Genomic DNA, 20034 nt, shown 5'->3' on the forward strand with positions numbered 1-20034 from the left:
TTACTTCTGCACCCTCCATCACCATATCTATTTTTCAGGTTCAGAAAAGAACAGTTCAGAAATGTGATCTACTGTCCCAAAATGTGACCCACAGTGAGTAGGGCCAGCTCTCTTCTCAGGGGCCTTGCCCTGTGAAGGGAAGTGCCAGGCTACTAAATTAAGAATGATTGTTCTTAGGAGGCTCTTAGGCTGGGGGTTGGGGCATTTCTTTCCCACAGTACTCACTCTCACCACCCCCACCAATCCTACCCTCCCACTCCCCATTGCACATACAGACACAGACACACACACACACACACACAGACACACACACACACACAGACACACACACACTGAGCTGTGTCCTGGGCCCAGATCCATCTGTTGCTCTGGCCAGGTAAGGAGAGAGGATTGTTTTGGGGCAACTCTTTCCTGAGGACAAAATGATCCCCTTGGCTTCTCTATTAGTAAGCCAAACAGATTGAGTGACAAGGAAAAGTTTTTGATCTTGCTATTATAGTCACCTAATTAAAATGAGATGCAGATGCTCCGGCACCTAGTAATTTTCACCTCACTTACTTTGGCTGCAATTACAGCCCTTCCCTACTGACTTACACTGTTTAAATTACATATTCAGAGGAAATATGACTATATACCTGTTTCTATTCATACATATACGTCTAACACATTATCTCTTTTCTTGAAGCAAGAAATGTGATCACAGACTTTCTCTTCACCCTGGAAACAGAGGAGAATAAATCTTTAGTTCTTAGGTAAAATTAAACACCAATAAGAATTCAAATCAGTTGACACCTACACCAACCTTCACCAGACAATACACACACACACACACACACACACACACACACACACACACACACACAAAATATCTTGTATCCAGGAAAGGAGGAGGCAGGCATTCAGCAATGGCAATCTACACTTTGAAATATATAACCTCTTTTCCAAAGTTAACTGGCTATTGACTCTGACCCTTTGGATCAGGGAAAGTTAATTGCTTTCAAAGTTGTTACCCTTAATGAGTGCATAATTAAGTAAACAGCACTGTAGTGCAGGTGGGATTACATACATGTTTTATGCCTGAGTTGCAGTCGTTGATAACAATCAAAGCCTCCATTTTTACCGCAAAGCACGTTTGTGTATAGGGAAAAGCATACAGAGATTGGAAACAGAGCTTTAATTGTCCAGCAAACAAGCAAACAAAGCACTGAGCAATCAGAATAAAGAAAACAATGGGATCCAAAAATGTCCACTTTCTTCCCCTGTGAGCAGGATCTTAGCTCATCTGACCATGGCTGGAGGAGGTGGGCTTCTACAGAGTGCCTTGGACAGGTCCAGCCTAGTGACTGTCCAGCCACACCACCTGGAGACAGCAGGGAGAATAGTCGGTCCATTCTCTCCCATGCAGCATGTTGTTTCAGCTTCTTTACTCTAGGAGGTCCAGTTTGGGGTTGTTACAGAACAGGACTTGGGACATAGATGATGATGATGATGATGATGATGATGATGATGGCAATGTGAGGTAGAGGACAGGTGTTGTCTTCTGTGTCTTGAAACATGGTTGTAGGCATGTAAGCAAAGTAACTGTTCACATCATCATCATATTGTTGGGCTGGAGAGACAACAGTGGACATTCCTTCCACACCTTTCTCGTCCTAACTACCTCTGTTCTTTGTAGAAGGAAGGCTGGGAAAACTCCCCAAGCTGCTGGGTATAGGTAGGATGGTTCTTTTTTGTTTGTTTGTTGTCTTCTCTTGCAGCCTGGGTTTTTTCTTTTGTGATAGGAGGGACAAGCTACCAAGGCCATCTCTTATCCTTTTCTTTGCTTGGAGGCAGGCTATCACCATGTGTGAAGAGGCAGGGTCCACCCTTAGAAGGACAGCCACTAGCTTGGCCCTGGCTCCTTCTTTCCTTGCTTTGTTGAGAGTTCTTAGTAACATGGCTGGCCCCAGGACTCTGCAGACACAGGAAGGAAGAGTTGTGTTCTTTAATTATGGAAAAAATATTAGAGCACAATGGCCCTAAAATAGAACATGTGCACTGAGCCCTTATTTGGGGGACTTTATTGTTGTGATCATCCCTCTTGGGAACCACCACAGGAGTCTCTTCCCTTTCAGTGAAGCTGGGTAATCGTGTAACCCGAGGTGTCCCCCAAGAGAGCTGCAGGGACGATGTCAACACACAGGCTTGTGAACCATGACTACATTTCCATGCTAAGTGCTGTCCTAAGAGGTCCCTTCCTGAATTTCAATTTCTGTAAAATGGGGACGATCACAAGCCTACTGTCTATCACACTAGGCTATGATAAAGATCAAAGGATATAATGGACGAAAGGATGCTTGCAAATCACAGTATTTAAAAATGTGTACTATTATGCTTTCCAGTAACTGGAAACAAAGACCTCCTCTGGGTGATAGGACCATTTCACTTTGGTTTTTGTTTGTTTGTTAGTTTGTTTGTTTTGTTTTTAAAGGGCAGTCCTACTTTTAAAACTCATACTTTTTTTTTTTTTTTTTTTTTTTTTTTTACGAACAGAACACTAAGTATGTAAAACATTCAGTGTCCACATCAGAGAGTGGGCACAACATTTTGTTGAGAGCAGCCACTTTCTCATCCCTTACACATGCTTAGAAAATTGTCATGACACTCAAGAATTTATCTTCTCCTGGCTGAGTTGTCATCATTGCCCTTATCAGAAGGAACCTAGGAGCCCTGTCCCAAGTGTCCTTGTAATTCGTTTCCTGGTATCTGGTATTGTGCTCAAGGCCACCTTCATCTGTTTTTATTGTTGTTGGAAACCACCAATGGGAACTGCTTCTGATTTCGTGGCTCCCTACATATTTCCCGTATTTGGACCATTATTACAGTGGGCTGGCCTAGCAGGATGGAGGACTTGCCTTAGGGACAATGCTAATGAATCTCTGGAGTCTTCCTCCTGAATATCATTAGGAAGAATGAAGATGCTGTTAGCCACCTCAGCAAGTGTCGCTGACTGTGAGGGACCTGCATGCATACAGCTCCCCGGAAACTCCTTGGTTCACATTTCTGAATTTGTAGTTCATCAGGACTCCCCCAAAAAGTGCTTGGTAAACACCAGGCTTACCAAGAAAAGAGGAGACAGTGATTCTGAAAGAAGATACCAGTTCTGCTGTTCTGATCTCTGTGACAGTTTGGGTTCTAGAAAAAAGCCACAGCACGGTGTGTGTGTGTGTGTGTGTGTGTGTGTGTGTGTGTGTGTACAAGAGCATGCATGTTTTCTGAGGGGGTTGGGAAACCCTCTACAAATCAGCTGCCTCCCTTGATTTGCTCAAATTTCATTTCCATTACTACCAAGACATCTGCACATTTTTCTGCCCAGCCACATTTAATGCATGCACATCAATTCAGCCCTAACCCTCCATTGAGGTCAACCCCCCCCCCCAACCTCAGGGGATATACAATACTCTAAATGGAATATTGAAGATCCCCATCTGTCTGGTAGCCCCGATCAATAAATGTGAGCCCTGCCATCCAGCTCCTGTAGGAGAGACACGTCACCACCTGGTTTTAAGACAAGCGTGAGATGGGGTTTCTCAGGGTTACTGGTCCAAACGCCCAGCTGTCACAGGGCTGAGCCAGGGAAAGGATTATGTTCTTAATCACATTACTTCATTTCTATGGGCTTCTTTTAAATTCCCCCTGTCCCTTTCCCTTCAGCCAAATGGACCAGTGTCTGAAATCAGAGCTGCCTTTCTGACACTTTCCCTTGCTGAATGACTTTGCTTTGAAAGAGCCTTTGTTCAGGCAGCAAACCCCAAGCATTGGGGGTTCTTGGGCATCATGGTTGGCTTCTGCCAAATTGCAAGGCTGAGTACATCTGACATGGAATTTAAGAAAAGAAGTCAGGTCCAATATGTTTGCTCTGGACCCATGAAACACCTAGCCTGGCATCTGTATGAGGAGAGTCACTTCTTAAGCACAACAGTTTAAAGACATCCTGCAGAAACCTCCAGTCTCATTAACAAGCATCCAAGCAAGCAAACACAGCAATTAAAAATCTGGGTTGTCTGAGGTGTTTTTCCCCCCTATCTAAGTGGGGGCAACCCTGGGACTCCAGCTAAAATACTTGCTACACCTGTTCAACCTCTGTTGCCTCCTCCCAACACCAGTATAGACTGAGTATGGCTGATGGCACCAGATAAATATAAGGTTGCCCTGGAATCATGGCTTACCTCACACCCTTGCCTTGGCAGAGATAAAGTTTTTGAGTGTGCTTAGCTGGGAAAGCGCAGGACCTGTGAAGAAAGACCAAGGTTGAGATGCCCTGGAAGGGGGGCATCAGGTCTGTCTATCAAATGTTGCTCTGAGGATCTGAGTGAATGGGTAAGAGGCGATGGATGTGTGTTCTGCTCAGCTGTTCTCTGTCAGCTTTGGTACCACAAGCCAACCCTTCCCTCAGTCCCATCTTCCCCCATGATTATTTTTTAAATGGACCAGCTGTGGGCCATCCTATCAGTTCTGTGAGAGGACACTTGGGGACAACTGGGCAGGACAAACTTGCCAATCATGTAAGAAGGAAGCTGTTGTCTGGCCTTGGAAGGACAATTTCAGAGTAACTTTCTGTTTGCTACACTCAGGGCTGGATGTGGGCTTTCCTCTTAAGTTGCCCCTATCAATGGGGCCTATCATTTGACATGTTTCCAACTGCTTGCACCTATGCCTGGGGACCAGCTATTTGCTGCATTACTGCCAGGTAGATGGAGGCATGTGTTGCTGCTATACATTCTCCAAGCAGGGATTGGGCGGGGGGAGGGGAGGCATGCTCTGGTACTGAGCAGTTGAAATTCTAGCACCTTGGTCTTCTAGTCCATCCTCAGCCTTGTCCTCACAGGATCTCACAGGCCCTGCTCAAGGCAAACCAAACCTTTCCTTCCCCAAACATGACACAAGCTGCCTTTGCTTAAGCTAGCCACTTTCTGAGCTAGGTGGCCAGAGAATGCTTCCTTTAGTGGCCAGCTCAAAGTTGGCCAAGGGACCTGGTTTTGGGGAACTTTTTCAGAACTTGGTCCTTACCTTTTAGTGTTGATTAAGGGAGCTATGCTAATCCCTCTGTGCAAACGAGGGGACGAAACCAGTCAACTCTGTGTCCAGTGTGCTGGTACTATGGATGTACTTCAAGATGCACAGCTAGTGAATATAGCCAATCACATGGTATGCTTATAAGAAAAACCCACTGTGATACCCATTCACTAGATACAATGAGTACATACCAATCAAATGTGCATTAAGAAAAAAAGGAAAGCAAACACACTCAGAAATGATTTATGGAAGGATGACTGGGCCGGTCCAGGAGACAACTCTAGATGTGAACTGAGACCCATTCTACAGCTTCTCATACTCAAAATGGCTTAGAACATGTTTTTACTACCAAAGTCACAATAAAATATCGACAAGGACTTGTTTAAATAATCTTTCTTAAAAGTCTCCAGAGGGGGAAACCTGACATAGGCATTTCATAACACTATCCTGGGGCTGGGGTGGGGGAGGAAGCTCTTCATCCCAGTGTGACTCCAGCCACCTCCCCAGTTATAAGACAGAAATGCTAACAGGGAGCAAAATCCAGCGACCTCCACTTTATCCATATGTAAGAAGGCTGGAGTCACATCTGTGCAAGGATCTATTTTTAGCGGACCCTTCACACTAAAATCCTAGCCTTGATCTCTAACTATCAAGTCTACCATAAATGTTTGATGATGAACAAACCCATAAAAAGAAAGCGCAAGAAATGAATAGAGTCAACCAGTGCCCTGCCTTTTTAATTGCAGAAGCTTCTGCTACAATCCTGCTCCAGGCTGGGTGCAGGCAGAGAAAACACATCAATAAGTTGGGTGGAGAGAGCAGGGTGAGGATACTGCAAACAAATATGTCTAACGACATGGTTATTTATAGTGTAGAAACCAGATAGAGGCAGGAGAGAATCGTCCTAAAAGGGCAGGGGGCAGGAGAGTGGCTAAAAAAAAAGATAAATTGAAGACATAAAAGCATTCAGGACACAAAAGATAACATGGAACAGTCTGGTTTTATTACTCGTAAGTAATAAAGAGCCCTTTCCTCAATTTTTCTTTCTTCCCCCTTTTTCATTCTGCTTTTTTCTTTTCTTTTTCTTCTTGCGTTTTTCATAACATACATTAAACTGTGAATCAGATGTTAGGGTGTGTGGAAACGGGAGGAAAACTGGTGACATCACAACATTTTTACAACGTCACAACCAACGTTAAGTCCAAGTTTGCTGCATCTACAGGCCAGCTCAGTTCTATGGATGACACCCCCAACACAAGATGAGGGCAGAAAGGGAGAGGGACACTTCAATGCTGAAGACCAGCTCAATACACGTGGCACTGCAGGGTTAACACCGAAAGTAATGGGTTGTGGATACAGGGATGTGGGTTTTGACACAGGACTCCATAAGACAGCTGAGGAAATGATGCCCATTAGCATGGGCATGGGGTTGGGAGATTGGGGCAATACTCTTGGGAATGTAACACTGGTGAGAAGGTCACAGGGTGGCTGACACCCATTACCTTTTTAGTTTTTGTGTTTGTGAAGAAAAGGCAAGGGGGAAGACTGTATCCATTTCTAGAAAGTCTACGTGGTTTCAGGGCACAATGGTTACAGGCCATGAACTAAAAGGCAAAATAAACCAATGACATCTTATGTGCCCCAAGCAACAACCTCACTGATCTGCAATGGGACTCTGGGGACAAAAGGCTGTGCACCTGTCCTCAGCTGTACAGTCGGGGCTCTGTGAGACTGCTCTGGTTGCAGATTTGCAGATATGATACAGTAACAAGCCAATTCAAATTTGTTCTTGTCAATTTTTTTTTTCCTGAAAGTTTTTTTTTTCTTCTTCTTTTTAAGACACACTAAATCCAGACCAAACTGGAAAAAGAAAGAGACCGAGACCACCGAATAAACTGTTTATATGAAAACAATGCTCATGGTTTACAGTGTGCAGACAATTCTTTTGTTTATGATGGAGTAAACAAAGGTTCCTTTTGTGTGCTTTAGCAAAAGAACAATGAGGGGAGAAAAGAACAAAACAAAACCGCACACGTTACCCCCTCCCAACCCTCTACAAACAACAAACAGATAAAGGAATTTAAAACAAAAGAACCTTTGCCCCAGAAAATGGGTTTTGCAGCATCCATTGTGGTTTGCCTTGTATTTTGGGGTACCCATTAATCACAGCAGGGACCAGCCTGCCCCGTCTATTTCCCTGTTTTTTCTGTGCATTGCATGGGTGTGGTTAAGGCACAGCGTGGAGACTCCTCCCACTGGCCTCCCAACCACCACAGTAAGTTCTCCAGTCAGTGGACACAGCAGAAATGACGGCTGGGACTTGAGTCCCTCCTCTGCTGGCTCAGGAGGATGTCACCATATTGAAATGATCTGGGGATATAAGGGGAATGGAGAGCTTTGGGGAAGGGGACTTGCCACCCACAACACTGGGGGTCCACGCTTGCAGCACAGCCAAGTGTGGTTGGAGCTGGCACGACCGAAGGCATCGTGAACTAAAGGATGCCACCCAGCCTTCGGCATTACAACCATCACTACTGCGTTCTTTTTCCATCTGCTTGACTCCAATCTTCCAGAGGGCTGAGTGAAGGGTGGGATTTAAATAAATATCTGCATTTATTTCAAGTAGGAAAAAAAAAAGTTGATCATAACGACAGTTTACAAGTGTATACAACTCAGCGTGTAAGGCACAAATTTACATGTGGAAAACAGGCTATTCACAGATGTAACCCCACGAAAAACCCGTGTGATCAAATCATTGATTTATGCAAGGTAGCAGCCAGCATGTTAACTAGTTCACACAGTTTGTGGATTTTTGTTTGCTGTCTCACATGCAAGGTGAAATGGGTTGTGGGCGGGAGGCTTCACAAGCTGGTACCTTCATGGCAGTGGGAGCCACAGTCAAAGCCATGTTTTTGGCAATGGGGCATAGGTGCCGTTCTAAACGTTTCTGTCCTAGTTGGTAGTTAGGATCTGGAAGAATTTTTAAACTTTTTTTTTTTTTCATTGAACAGAGACTGAACTGACAAATTAACTGGGAGATTTAAATAAATATTCCCCTCTTAGTACTGTCCTTTAGCTACTGACCTGGGAGTCCAAACACAAAGCTCAGAATTCCAGCTCCAACTTATTTACTCAGTGAATTTATTGTAAAAATAAAGAAACTCAATTATTCCAGTTAATGGATTTCACGTTAAATAGTTTAGCTTTCCATGGGCTTCTGCAGAACTGTTCATACGGTGGCAATTGGAAGAGTCTTTTCCTTAAGGAAAAAGAAAAGGGTGAACAATAAATAAGAATTACTTGCGTTAACGGTCACGTTATTCATTAAAAGCGAAGAGGAGCAGAAATCTATGACATCGTTGCCCAACGTGGCATTTACCTGCAATAACAAAGCTGTAACACTGATGGGCATTTCACAGTATCTGCGCATAGTAAACTTCTGCCATTGTTAAAGTCTGAGTTAGAATTATCAATGAATTCTTTATTTTTTTCAATTTTCTTTTTTCTTTTTTTTCTTTTCTTTTCTTTTTTTTTTTTTTTTTTTTTTTTTTTTTTTTTTGAAAAATGTATTGTGTTTTAAAGTTTCGAACGCTTAGCCCAGTTTCGTAATGTCCCGTGCAGCCAGGGACAAAATGTTGTGGTGGTTCACCTCTGTGTATGTGTGTATGTGTGAGGTGTGTAGTGCACGCTTGTGAGTACTGGGTGTGTTCATGTGGGGATGGGGTACGGATGTGCTTTTGGCTCATGTTTGTGTGACACTCAAGTCTTTTGCGAGTCCGACCTGCTGTACGATGTGGGGGAGTGTGAAGGAAGAGAATGGAGGTGACTGTTGCTAAACCTTCATCAAACCACATGGCCTGATTTTCAACAGTGTCCCTGTGTCCCAGGGAGGAGGACCCAGAGTCCTCATCTCCTCCAGGGCCATCTTGGTCGGTTGGATACTCGAGGCAGTGGAGACCTTGCTGAGTTGGGTGGGTGCCTCGCCTCATTTGATGCTTCGACTCCTGGTCCCCAACTCCAGGGATTATGTACAAGCATCATTGGGCTTCATGGATGTGGAAAGGGGAGCAAAGGAGGGTTTGGGGGGTACATCTGGCTTTAGCGAGGGGGTGCGCTTTAGCCCCGACCTCGTCAGTGAGTTGTAGGCATTGAGGCTGGGCTGCCTCGAAACAGTCACGGCCTGGCCGGGGGGCTGGGAGCTGTGCACCTGGATAGAGTCCACCCGCTGTGGGGCGGGAGGTGGATTGTCTCCCCGGCCAAAGCTCTGGTTCCTGGAGAGGTGGGAGGAATTGGAGGAGTTAGTATTGTTTCTTTTGAGAGTGGCGGCCTGGTGGCTTCTCGTGAGCGAGTTCGTGGGGTAGCTCCTCTTATACTCAAGCCCGTAGGAAGAGGAGTGATGCATTTCTAGGCGCTTGCTTAGGCCGGTCTGTGACAGTGAGGCTCCTGGGGGGCCCAAGGAGGCCTCGCGCTGCGGAACTTTGGGGGGCAGGCTGTCCAGGTTCTCCACAAGGTTCACCCCGTGGTTGGGACTCTTGCTGCTCAGGTGCTCTTTGATGGTCTTATACTCCAGGGTGGCAGCCTGGTCCTCCAGCGCCATTTGAGCCACCACCTCGCTCATTTTGGGCTGATCCACATACTCATGCTGGTAACCCTGCTGCGTGATGGGCAGGACTACCACGCTAGGGATGTGGCTTGGGGAGGCCCGAAGGGGCAGGTCCGTGGGAATCACAGGGGAGCTCATAGGAGGCATGTCCTTGGTGCAGGCATTGATGAGGTTCTGGTTCCTTTCCCACTCGCGGCTGCCGCGGTTCGGCTTCCGCTTCTGCTGCAGCGTTGGGGTGGATTCTGGGGTGGGCAGGGCAGTGAGATCTAGGTGATGCTGATCAGCCTTGATGAGCATCTTGGCGGTGTTGCTGGGCGTGGCCAGCTTGCCGTTGTGCATGAGTGGGGTGAGGATGGCCTCGGGCTTTGGGTCTTTGGACTGGGTGTCTCCAAAGAGGCCACTGAGTTTGGTAACACTGCTCATAGATCCCCGACGCGAGTGTGTGAGTTCTTTCTCTTTGCGTTGAACTACTGCTACGTCTTTGCGCCGGTGATCACACACACAATACACGATGATGCCCGAGAAGGCGGCCCCCATGACAAAAGCCAGAATGACAGCGATGGCCAAGAGGGTGACAGGAACGAGCTGGTCGTTGCTTTTGAGGTAACTTTCCCGAATCACTCCTGTAACAGATATCGCACATGACATTAAGAAATGAAAAAACATACTGTGAGGCTTAACTGGTGTTTGGCAATCACACTGTTAATTAATAACAGAAATAAGTGACAACAGCACCTCTACATAGCTTGTCTTCAGGGCGCAGCTTGCCAAACATTAACTAATTAATCCTCCCTGCCCCCATACCACCCCAGCCAGCCCTGGGACCTATGTCAATTAATTTTATTTGTTGTCTTCTTTGTGGCTTTCAGTCTCTCTGGTACAACTTCTAAGGATGATGGCACGTTCAAAATTTATTTGTCTTTTCCTTTTGATCTTTTCCACCTTCTACAGAATTAGAATAAATGAGCTATTTTGAGTCTGTAGGAAGTAGCAACAATTTTATGCATGTTAAATGAACAAATCACATAACAATCCAAGCCTTCCACTCAAGTCTTTTCTGATGACTGCCGGTGACAACAGGGGCTCTGTCTAGAGAAAGGCATGTTTGCTTTTGAAGTGACAAGAGGATAGTGGCTTTATGTCACCACAGTGAAAAATAGCTGAAGCTCACAGGTTACAATATTTACATTTATTTTGCATCAAAAAGGAAAACCCACACGCAGTTTCAGGTAACTAAGCAGCAGCAGAGCTGAAAGAATATTTAAATCAGGGCCCGTGGTGGGCTTGTAAAGTGTCAGGTCCCATTATTACTCTCAGGGTTTGCTGTCACCGTGAGACTCTTCAGCAGAGCTGATCTCGTCGATTTAATAAAAACTAAGTGGCTACCCCCGTCTATTATCTTCCACAACATTAACCAAGAAGCCTCATTTCTGGGAAAAAAAAGTTGCCTTTTCTATCCTGATTAATCGGTCACCAAGCTGAGTGGCTCTAATCAAATGCAAACACTGGAGCTTTTATTTTTTAATGCCAAGTGTGAACAGACACCACAACCCTTAGTGCTTGATGCCAGTAGCTAAAAAAAATAAAATCTCAAATACTTCCATCCCTGCCTCTGGAGAGTGAAAAAGCATGAATACATTAGAGGCGCTGCAGAAGGAAATGTAAACACCGTTCCTGTTATGGAAAGATGGCAAGACAGAAAATGTACCTTGTCTCGTCTCTGGAGACACATTTTTCACCTGCTAAATCAACTCTTTCTGGAATATGTTTAATGCATTTTACTGGCAAGTGTAAGTGGCACTGAATTAAAATGAAATGAAATAAAAATCTCTATCCATTCCCAAACTCATATCACTCATCCCTTAAACTTTTGCTGATTGCTGCTGTTATATTTTAAATGTCACAGCCCAGACCCAGAAGAAATACAGTTCTGTCATGAGGGGTTTTCTGACTAAAATATTTTGATTGCTTAAGTGATGGTTTAGAAACCCAGAGGACCTTGCTGGAAGATCACACTCTTCTCTCCCAAGGATCTTCTCGGATGGTGACATCACCTGTGCTTGCAGGCGGAAATGGCCATCCTGTGTCAAAGCATTGTGACTTCCAGTGGGAGTAAACTAAAGTAGCAAACACCTTTTAAGATGCAAAATTTTATGATTAAACAAATACCCTTGGGGATGAGGGACCAAGGTGCCCCACGAACACAAGTGCAAGATGGTAAGCTATTGAATAATTTCTTAACATGACACTTCCCAGTATTTCCAGACTTATCTTCAGGGGCTTTGTAAGGGGTAAACACCAAAGAGGGGAAGGAGGGGGAAAAAACCCAGCAAGGAAATGTGTTCTAACTCACACATTATATGTATGATGCTCCCCAGACATGGGGTGTCTTACATTCAAATATTTTAAATACCTATGCCTGAAAGAAAATGTGCTAATGAAAAGTTCTTCCTAAAATTTGCATTTTCTTATTGTTGTGTTAAAATAGCAACTGATTTTCCTCCAGTGTTGATTGAATGTGAAATTCTGTCGAGCATATTCTTAACTTCCTACACATAATAGCACAAACAAATGTGTACACCTGTGAATAAAATGGTTTCTTTTTTCTTTTTTCTCTTTCTTATTGACTTGATGAGTTCCATGGTTCTAGGTGAAAGTTCTCATCACGGTGGGCATTTCACAGAGTCCCTCTAGGTGCTCATATTTAGTGGGAGACTGTCTTCCCAAGAAATGTTTAATTATTAGAGGAAGTTGCTTACAATGGACTTTGGTTTTCCAGAGCTTAAATGGCTCTCACTTTAAGACTGTCAACCTTCCAAATGCTGAAACCCTTCAAAACAGTTCCTCAAGTTGTAGTGACCCTCGACCATAAGATTATTTTCATTGTTACTTCGTAACTGTACTTTTGCTACTGTTATGCGTTGTAATGTAAATATCTGGCATGCAAAATGGTCTTAGGCCACCCTTGTGAAAGGGTTAGGTGACCCATGTGAAGGGGTCATTGGATTCTCAAAGGGTTCAAGACAAACAGGTTGAGAGCCACTTGTTTAGAAGGTACAAGCACTAAATCTGAGTGTTGAGACCAGATATCAGAAGGACTCCCCATTTAACGTCTTCCCCCAATTGACTCAGTAACAAGGTGCAGTGTATTTTATTTCATTACAGCAAGCTTGGTGATCAGTAAGAAGAACACAAGGGAGCTACTTCCTTCACCTTGTCCTTTGTGTATGTCTAGATGTGTATAGGGACAAACAGTAAGTCAGAAGGCTGGCGCCAGGAAATAATGGTCTTTGTTCTGAAGACTTGAAAATCAGAAAGCCATCTTCTAACTAAAGCATCCTAACTAGCTGTGTGTCATTTGGCCACACACCTCCACCTCTAAGAAAATACCAACAGGTCTGCAATCCAATCTCCTATACAAAACACTACCAAGTCAGCCCCTCCTCCTGCAGGTTGCCTTCTTATGAGAAGGTGGTCCCTTATCTCAAAATGAGTTCACTCATGTAATTGAGTTCATCTCCTAGCAGCCCCTTGCCTGTTGACATGCCCTCCCCACCCTGCAGCCAGCACAGCATGACTTCAGTACAATAAGAACATTGGATTTGCTTCATTGGGAGTTCTGTGCAATTATCTCATTTATCCATTACTTCTTACCCATAATTTCTACTCCTAATATTCTTTCCTGTCCAAAGGTCTTTAGCCACTCCCTCTTTTACCAGCAAAGACTTTTTTAGCTGATGACATTTGAGTTCAGGTTTCTGGTTGTTAACAAGTCAAGTAGGATATGACCTTTCAGGAAAATGGGGTGGCTATTTTCTTCAACCTCATTTTGCTGTGTAAATAGTACCCAAAACAAAACAAAACAAAACACCTTTCTGTATCTCTTCATCTTTTAGGTGACTGAAGCTGAGGGTGGTATGTTTTGCTCATCTGATAAGACAGATTCAGAAACCCTAAGCTCCCTGTTCAAAACAGAACAGACAGTTAATAGTGATGCTAGTAAAGGGGATTGTATTTTTGTGTACACCATCAACAAAGGAGTGTTCATGGCAATGATTAAATTAACTTTGTAATCTAGCCGCAGTGAAGGCTTGAACTCAAAGCTGTTGAAGAGGCTCAGTGGGGCTGAGCCTCAAAGGGTCTGAATGAAGTCTTGGGTCCTCATCTATAAACTAACTGATGACATTTGAGGGAGTGACTTAACACCTCAGGACCTGTTTTCTCGTCTATAATGTGGGGCCAACACTAAATGTAAGAAGAATCCACAAAAGGTTCATGGGTGTTGGAGAGCTTCAGAACAGTAAGTCAACAACAACAGCTCTGGTTGAGTCTGCCAATTATCCATCTCCCCAGGGAGGTAGATAGACACATCCTTCCTGCTCTACATGCTGTCCAAATGTGGCCAGAGATGAGAGAAGACTCAAGTCAACACAAGACAATGTTTTCATTTCAGGGCAGCTTGTAGGTCCTGAACTTTGAAATAATTAAAACAGAGCTGGAAAATATTGAACAAAACCCAGCAAGGACAGTTAGACTCCCTGTGGACTAATAATCCCATTTTCAGGTCCTTGAAGCAGTCACCATGCTATTTGCAGTTGTCAACCTGGCCTTCCGTAGGACTCAGAGTTATGTAGTTTAATAAGTGACTATGGAACATAAGGATTTCCAATACATTTTAGGGACATTTTAGAATACATTTCTAAACCTTGTGATTTATCTTTGGATTGCCTATATAACCTTGATTTGTATGCCTCAGAAAGAAACAATCTTCGATTTTGATCATTTTGATAGTAACAACCATCAGACAAATAAAGAGAGAGATGTATAAAGGTACCCAGGTATTTGCTCAAAACAGTAAGAGGAGAAACTGTCTTATAAATGAAGCAAAATTGGCTCTGGGATAATTTCAAAGAAGTCTATGAGGGTGAAATGGTGATTTGTGACAACTGATGCTCCAGTGAAATTGCTTAATTGGAAACAAATGCCTCTCTGCAAAGGGCCAAGGGCCATAGGCTGGGGCTGGAATGAGCATCCATATGACGTCTCACTTGCCCAAGTGGCCCACATGGTCAAAGAAAATAGGTCTCTTTGGCATGCTTTCTATCAATCCCTGGGACCTCTGTTCTCAACCAATGGAAATGGGGCATTAGGAATGAAAAAACAGTATCTGAGAAATGCTTTGCATTGATTCATTAACCACCAGCTATTTCTCACCAGTCATAAGGTGCTAAATGGATCTTCACTTCCTCCTTCCTATGGCAGGAAGCAAGGAGCACAATGGCATAGCGAGTTCTCTGAAACCAGGCCTTAAACTGGCAGAACTAAGAAGGGTACAGTGTCTGTGCTTTTTTTCTTTTTCTTTTCCTGAAGAAAGAGTTTTCAGGTTGCTCCCTGGAGCTCTCAGGGAGGGAATTTGAAGCTCTTTAGAGGCCAAAGCAATGAAAAGATTATGAATGCTACTGCCCCCAGGCCCTGCAACACACCATTCAAAATAAGAGCAATTATAGATTGTAATATCAAAAGGAGCCCATACAGTTCTGAATTTTCCCATGATGACCTTGCAAATGAATTCTGAAATGTCAGAAACTTGGTCCTCTGTTTAGAACAGTGGCTTTGGTAGGCAGCTATGATTAGGATTCCTCTGTGCCCACCCTGTCTGTGCATGGGGCTAGATCTGGTCCCTAAAACAGGATGCTATCTCCTAATGCGGGTTAGGTTGAGATTCTCCTGGTGTCTTTCTTTTCATTCTCCTGATATGAGCATCTTTGTGGTTGCCCTCCTCAGACATTTCCTGAGCACACCAAAGCACAGTGCTGGGAGGCACTGTAGGTGTGAAGGAGGCACAAGCCAACAAGAAGGCTGACCTTGCTCTGAGCTCCCCTGAAGTAGAGAGGTAGAATAAGATACATTATTCCTACTCCAAGGCTGAACAAAAGCTTTAATGAGGAGATGAAATTGAACTGAGCCTTAAAGACATGTAGGGCTGTAGAAATTCAGAAAGAAAGAAAAAAAAGGGGGGGGGCAAATGAAAGGCAACACTGTATTCAGCAATAGGGAAGTCTGGTCCCTTACACTTCAGTGTGACCCACCCTGCTACACTGTCCTTTGGTACTGGAGTTTCACAAACCTTTGCCCACCTTCTCACACATGTGGCTCTATGATTAGAGTCTGAGCTCCGATGGGGAAGAACGAACTCCTCACACCCTTCTACGTGTAATCTGGGGCTCTGCTCCTCTCTCCTGTAGCCATCACTGGCAAGATGCATACTTTATGCTCGTCTTTTTTAGCATGCCTGGTCTAAGAGAAATGAATCCATCGCTTAGTCCCAGGAAGAACAATGTCCAGCAGCTAACTGTTAAACCAACGGTAAAGAAACACTTGGGTGAAGGGATACAACTGGAGGAGAACTAAGACAAACAGAAGCTACAAGCATTTGGGAGAAGGGTTTGAATGGCCTTGAATGACTAAAAAAAGGTGTTTAGAAAACCTGGCAGTCTTGGAAGATTCTTCCCTCTTGTCAGGAGAAGCTCTAGCTCCAGGTGGAAATCTTTACTCAAGAGCCACTAGCTTGTGAAGAAACCAGAGCCAAGTAAGTACCCTTGCATCAAAAGTACAGCTATTGCATTATTATCATCATTCTTTTTAAAATTAAAACACCCAGTCTTTGATTGAACCTATTACCTGCCATTTACACAGAGACCTGGGAGATATTATGAGACCTATCAAAACAAAGATAAACATCAGTTCTGCTTATTAAGCTAAAAACCTGAGCCTGCTCCAACACCTCCAGTGACCTCTCTTCTGGTCTAAGATGCAGGCGGCCGGGAAACTCGAAATGGTTAAGTATGTACTTTAGCCTCTCACCCCCGTTCAGTGGGCTGCCTGTTTGGGCACTGCGGTGGTATGATGGATGTGTCTGTCTCCATAGTGAAGTGATTAATAGGCATCTGTGTAGAGCGGACCCGGTGACCACAAAGACAACAAAGCTTCTCTGTGTCCTTTAGAGAAATATGCAAAGGCGAAAAGGAGGATGGACATTTCCTCCATCATTGAGCCAGAGGGGGTTTGTGTTGGGTCTGAGAACTAAGAACGATGGCAAAACCACAAGAAAAGCTCCAGAGTCGAATCCCCTAAAAATAGACTCTCGATTCTGCTTTATAGTAAGACAAGCCTGCAATTTCCTTGAAATCCTCATAACAACTTGAGTGAATAGAATCTAACAACCCAATTTTTCTTGTTTGAAAATCTTATTGCAACAAACTGCCAGGCTCAGAGCCCTCCAAGGCAAGCGGAATGAATGAACCAACCAAGAGCCAGCACCACCAGGGCGAACCACACAGAGCCCACTGTAATCCTTGTGAAGAGAGAAAAAGCAAACAGCAGGAAAGCCTCAATGGCAGACCATCTCTCTTCAGAGCCACACCCCAGCCTGTAGGGATGACCACACTGAAAATGAAATGGGAGCTTTCTGTGGTTATCTTGGCAGGAAATGGTGTTCTTCTTGTCTTAGGGCCTAACGTTAACCAGATGGTTTGGGATAGACTGAAAATGCCAACAACTCTGGAAATGGGCTCAGAATTTATAACTCAAACTTTCCTTTTTATTTCATTTTTTTTTTTTTCCTGGCACGATATAGATTAGGCATAGGGGAGAGTCGTAGTCTTTAAGAAGTCTAAAGTTAGTGACTCACCATCCTGAGTATGTGCAGCCCCCTACCCTGGCTAGTTAGGAACCCCAGTTTAGGACACACACATTCAAACGATGCTTGCTTGCTGTGGTTGACTGTGGGTGAACCCGATGCCAGTTCTAGCACTTCTGAAATGATACAATTTTGGTTATGATGCCTTCACGGGAAGGGAAAGGAGAGCAAACGAGAAACTTATCCAGCTCCATCTCTATTTAGAATGCTGCCTTCATTTCCCCCTGTGCTTGGTCTGCGCATCCTCTGCTGCTCTGCTAGTTTAGACATGACCTTGCCAGCGGGACAGTACATTTAGAAAGTAGACTAGTGTCCCTGTTGGATCGAGAATCACAGTAGCAACATTTTTAAAGCTGTGCCTTAGAACGTTGATTTGTGGACCCATGCTTTAGAACTGTTATTGTCCCCATAAGTTTAGTGATTATTTTAGATTTAAAAATCTTTTTGCACAAAATGTTATTATTTTTAATGGTGTGCGTGTGTACACACAGACATGTATACACACATTCATCCTGGCGTCAGTGGAAGATGAAGATGTCAGATTTCCAGCTGGAGCTAGATGCCTGATGTGGGGGTTGGGAGCTGAACTCTGATCCTCTGAAGAGCTCTATATACTCTTAACAGCTGAACCATCTCTCCAGCCCCATTTGCACAATTTTCAAGGCTTATTTTCCTGCCCTAAGGTTTTCTTTCCCAGTAAGATTGTGATTTTTAACTTTTACATGATCCCTGAAGTCAGACCAGCTGCCTCATCCTGTCTTCTTCCTCTGCCTTATAATGAGGCATCAAACTATGAAACAGAGAACCAGGTCTCCTTATAAAACTGGGAAATTCAGGCAATTCTTTGTTTGGATTATGTATAGTGCTTTGGCTTTATTCTCCAAAGCAAGATAAAACAGATAAGAGGGAAGAGGTCTACTTCAGTAACAGTCCACTTCGAAGAGGACACCGGGAGGTAGTGGTTAAGAACATTAACTAGGGCATTATAAGGACCTCGATTGGAGATTTGGTTCTATAAATAGCTCACTGTGTGACCTGAGGCATGTCTCTCAATCAGCCCCACCTATAAGATGAGGGTTACTGGAAGGATGAAATGGTCTAAGTAGATAAACACATGGAGAACAGTAGCCTGTTCAGGAAATACGCAAAAGCAGTATTTCTAGAATTTCGAATGAGTTGCCTGTCTTGAGCATGGTCCAAGATAGACTACTGTAAAACACCCTTTGTTACAACCCAACTGTGTTTGTTAAGAGTGGAGAAGTAAAGATTAAAACCTTCAGCCCTAAGTCTTGGCAAATGAGCTTCAAAAATACCCCATCAGCAACTTGGACAGTGTGATGAGTCTGCCACCCAGCATCAGTATCACCTTGAATTTGTTAAAGACACAAGTCATCAGGTCCAGCCTAGACCCTCTTCTGTATCAGATCTCAACTAGGTCTGACACTGGTGGTTCTCGAATTAGCCAACATTTTTGAACCCTGCCTTAAATGTCACCAGGAATGTTTTAGCTACGTGATTTAGCTCTGAAGCCCTACCTGAGACACAACTGAGGCAATGAATAATCAGATTTTCAAAAATGTTTTATGTAAAATGTAAGCAGTAAAATAAATGAACCAAGTGAGCCTTGGTTCACTTGGTGCCAATCTTGGGTTATATGTGTGACTTCTTTATTCACATTGATACTAATGTTCTGACAAAGAATACAAAAATGATGTCTTTTTTTTTTTTTTTTTTTTTTGGAAAACAACAAAATCTATCATATGTGTCCCTTGCACAAATTTCTCTCATCATTTTTAAAGATTAACTTTTATTATTTTTACTCATGTGTATGTGTCTGTGGGGGAGGGGCATGTACATGTGCATGTAAATACCTGACAAAAATATTGCATATGCGTTTAAATATAACACTAACGACACCAAATAAAACCACCCCAATTTTGTTAGTTCCATGACTCCTGGGAAGATGCTCATAGCCTCTAATGGCCCTAACATGAAGACATGATGCTCCCATCTCTATAATAGCGGGCATTGGTTTTTGATTGGAATTATATAACTCAGATGTGCTCCAGATTGGATGAGCTCAGGTATGCCTGGATCTCTGGGGAGAAGAGGCAGAATGCTTCTGAGTGCCCAGCATTGGGTCAAGTTGCCTCCTTTAATGGACTCAACTAACAACACCAAATCAGCTCCTTAAACTCCATTTATGACTGCCAAAAATTGCTCAGCGCATTTCCCCCTACCTCTACATGACTGGACACAAGAAAAGGAACCCAGGAAGGTCCTCTCTCTTTATAGTTTTTCAACCAAAAGGAGGAGCCTGAGTTCATGGTTCATTATAACATTAAGTTACTGCTTTATGATACCAAAAACGCCCGGCATGGTAGTGCGCTCAATGGAACTTGGCACTTCCGGGCTGCAAAGGTGAGCCTAATCTGAAAACCCGTAGAAACGCATGACATTTTAAGTTACATTAAATTTCTGTTGTGTGCTTTTAAATCACAGAGTGCAAGGCCAATCAGCACTTGGGGCGTATTTATTACCCTAACAAATGTCAGATGCTTGTGTCCAGTGTTATCTATTATTTATGAATAACAAGAGGCTAGAGGACAGCAAATGACACACTTTAATATGTCTAAAAGGTTAGGCATTGTACAGTTGACAGCCCTATAAATTTCTT

At 43.7% G+C, this 20034-nt stretch overlaps 1 protein-coding gene across 4 annotated transcripts in view; it reads right to left on the bottom strand.

Moving 5' to 3' along the window:
* Window positions 1–6936: 6936 nt before the first annotated feature.
* Sema6a (semaphorin 6A) overlaps window positions 6937–20034 on the bottom strand; it is a 118804-nt gene continuing 105706 nt past the window's right edge. For all 4 annotated transcript variants that reach the window (XM_051201057.1, XM_051201056.1, XM_051201054.1 and 1 more), the window contains one exon: window positions 6937–10281. In XM_051201057.1, coding sequence (XP_051057014.1) covers window positions 9080–10281 — 1202 coding nt within the window. In that variant the 3' untranslated portion in view covers window positions 6937–9079. The remainder of the gene's footprint in view (window positions 10282–20034) is intronic.

Source organism: Phodopus roborovskii, unplaced genomic scaffold, assembly GCF_943737965.1.
Source record: "Phodopus roborovskii unplaced genomic scaffold, PHOROB, whole genome shotgun sequence".
In the NCBI taxonomy this organism is placed as follows: Eukaryota; Metazoa; Chordata; class Mammalia; order Rodentia; family Cricetidae; genus Phodopus; species Phodopus roborovskii.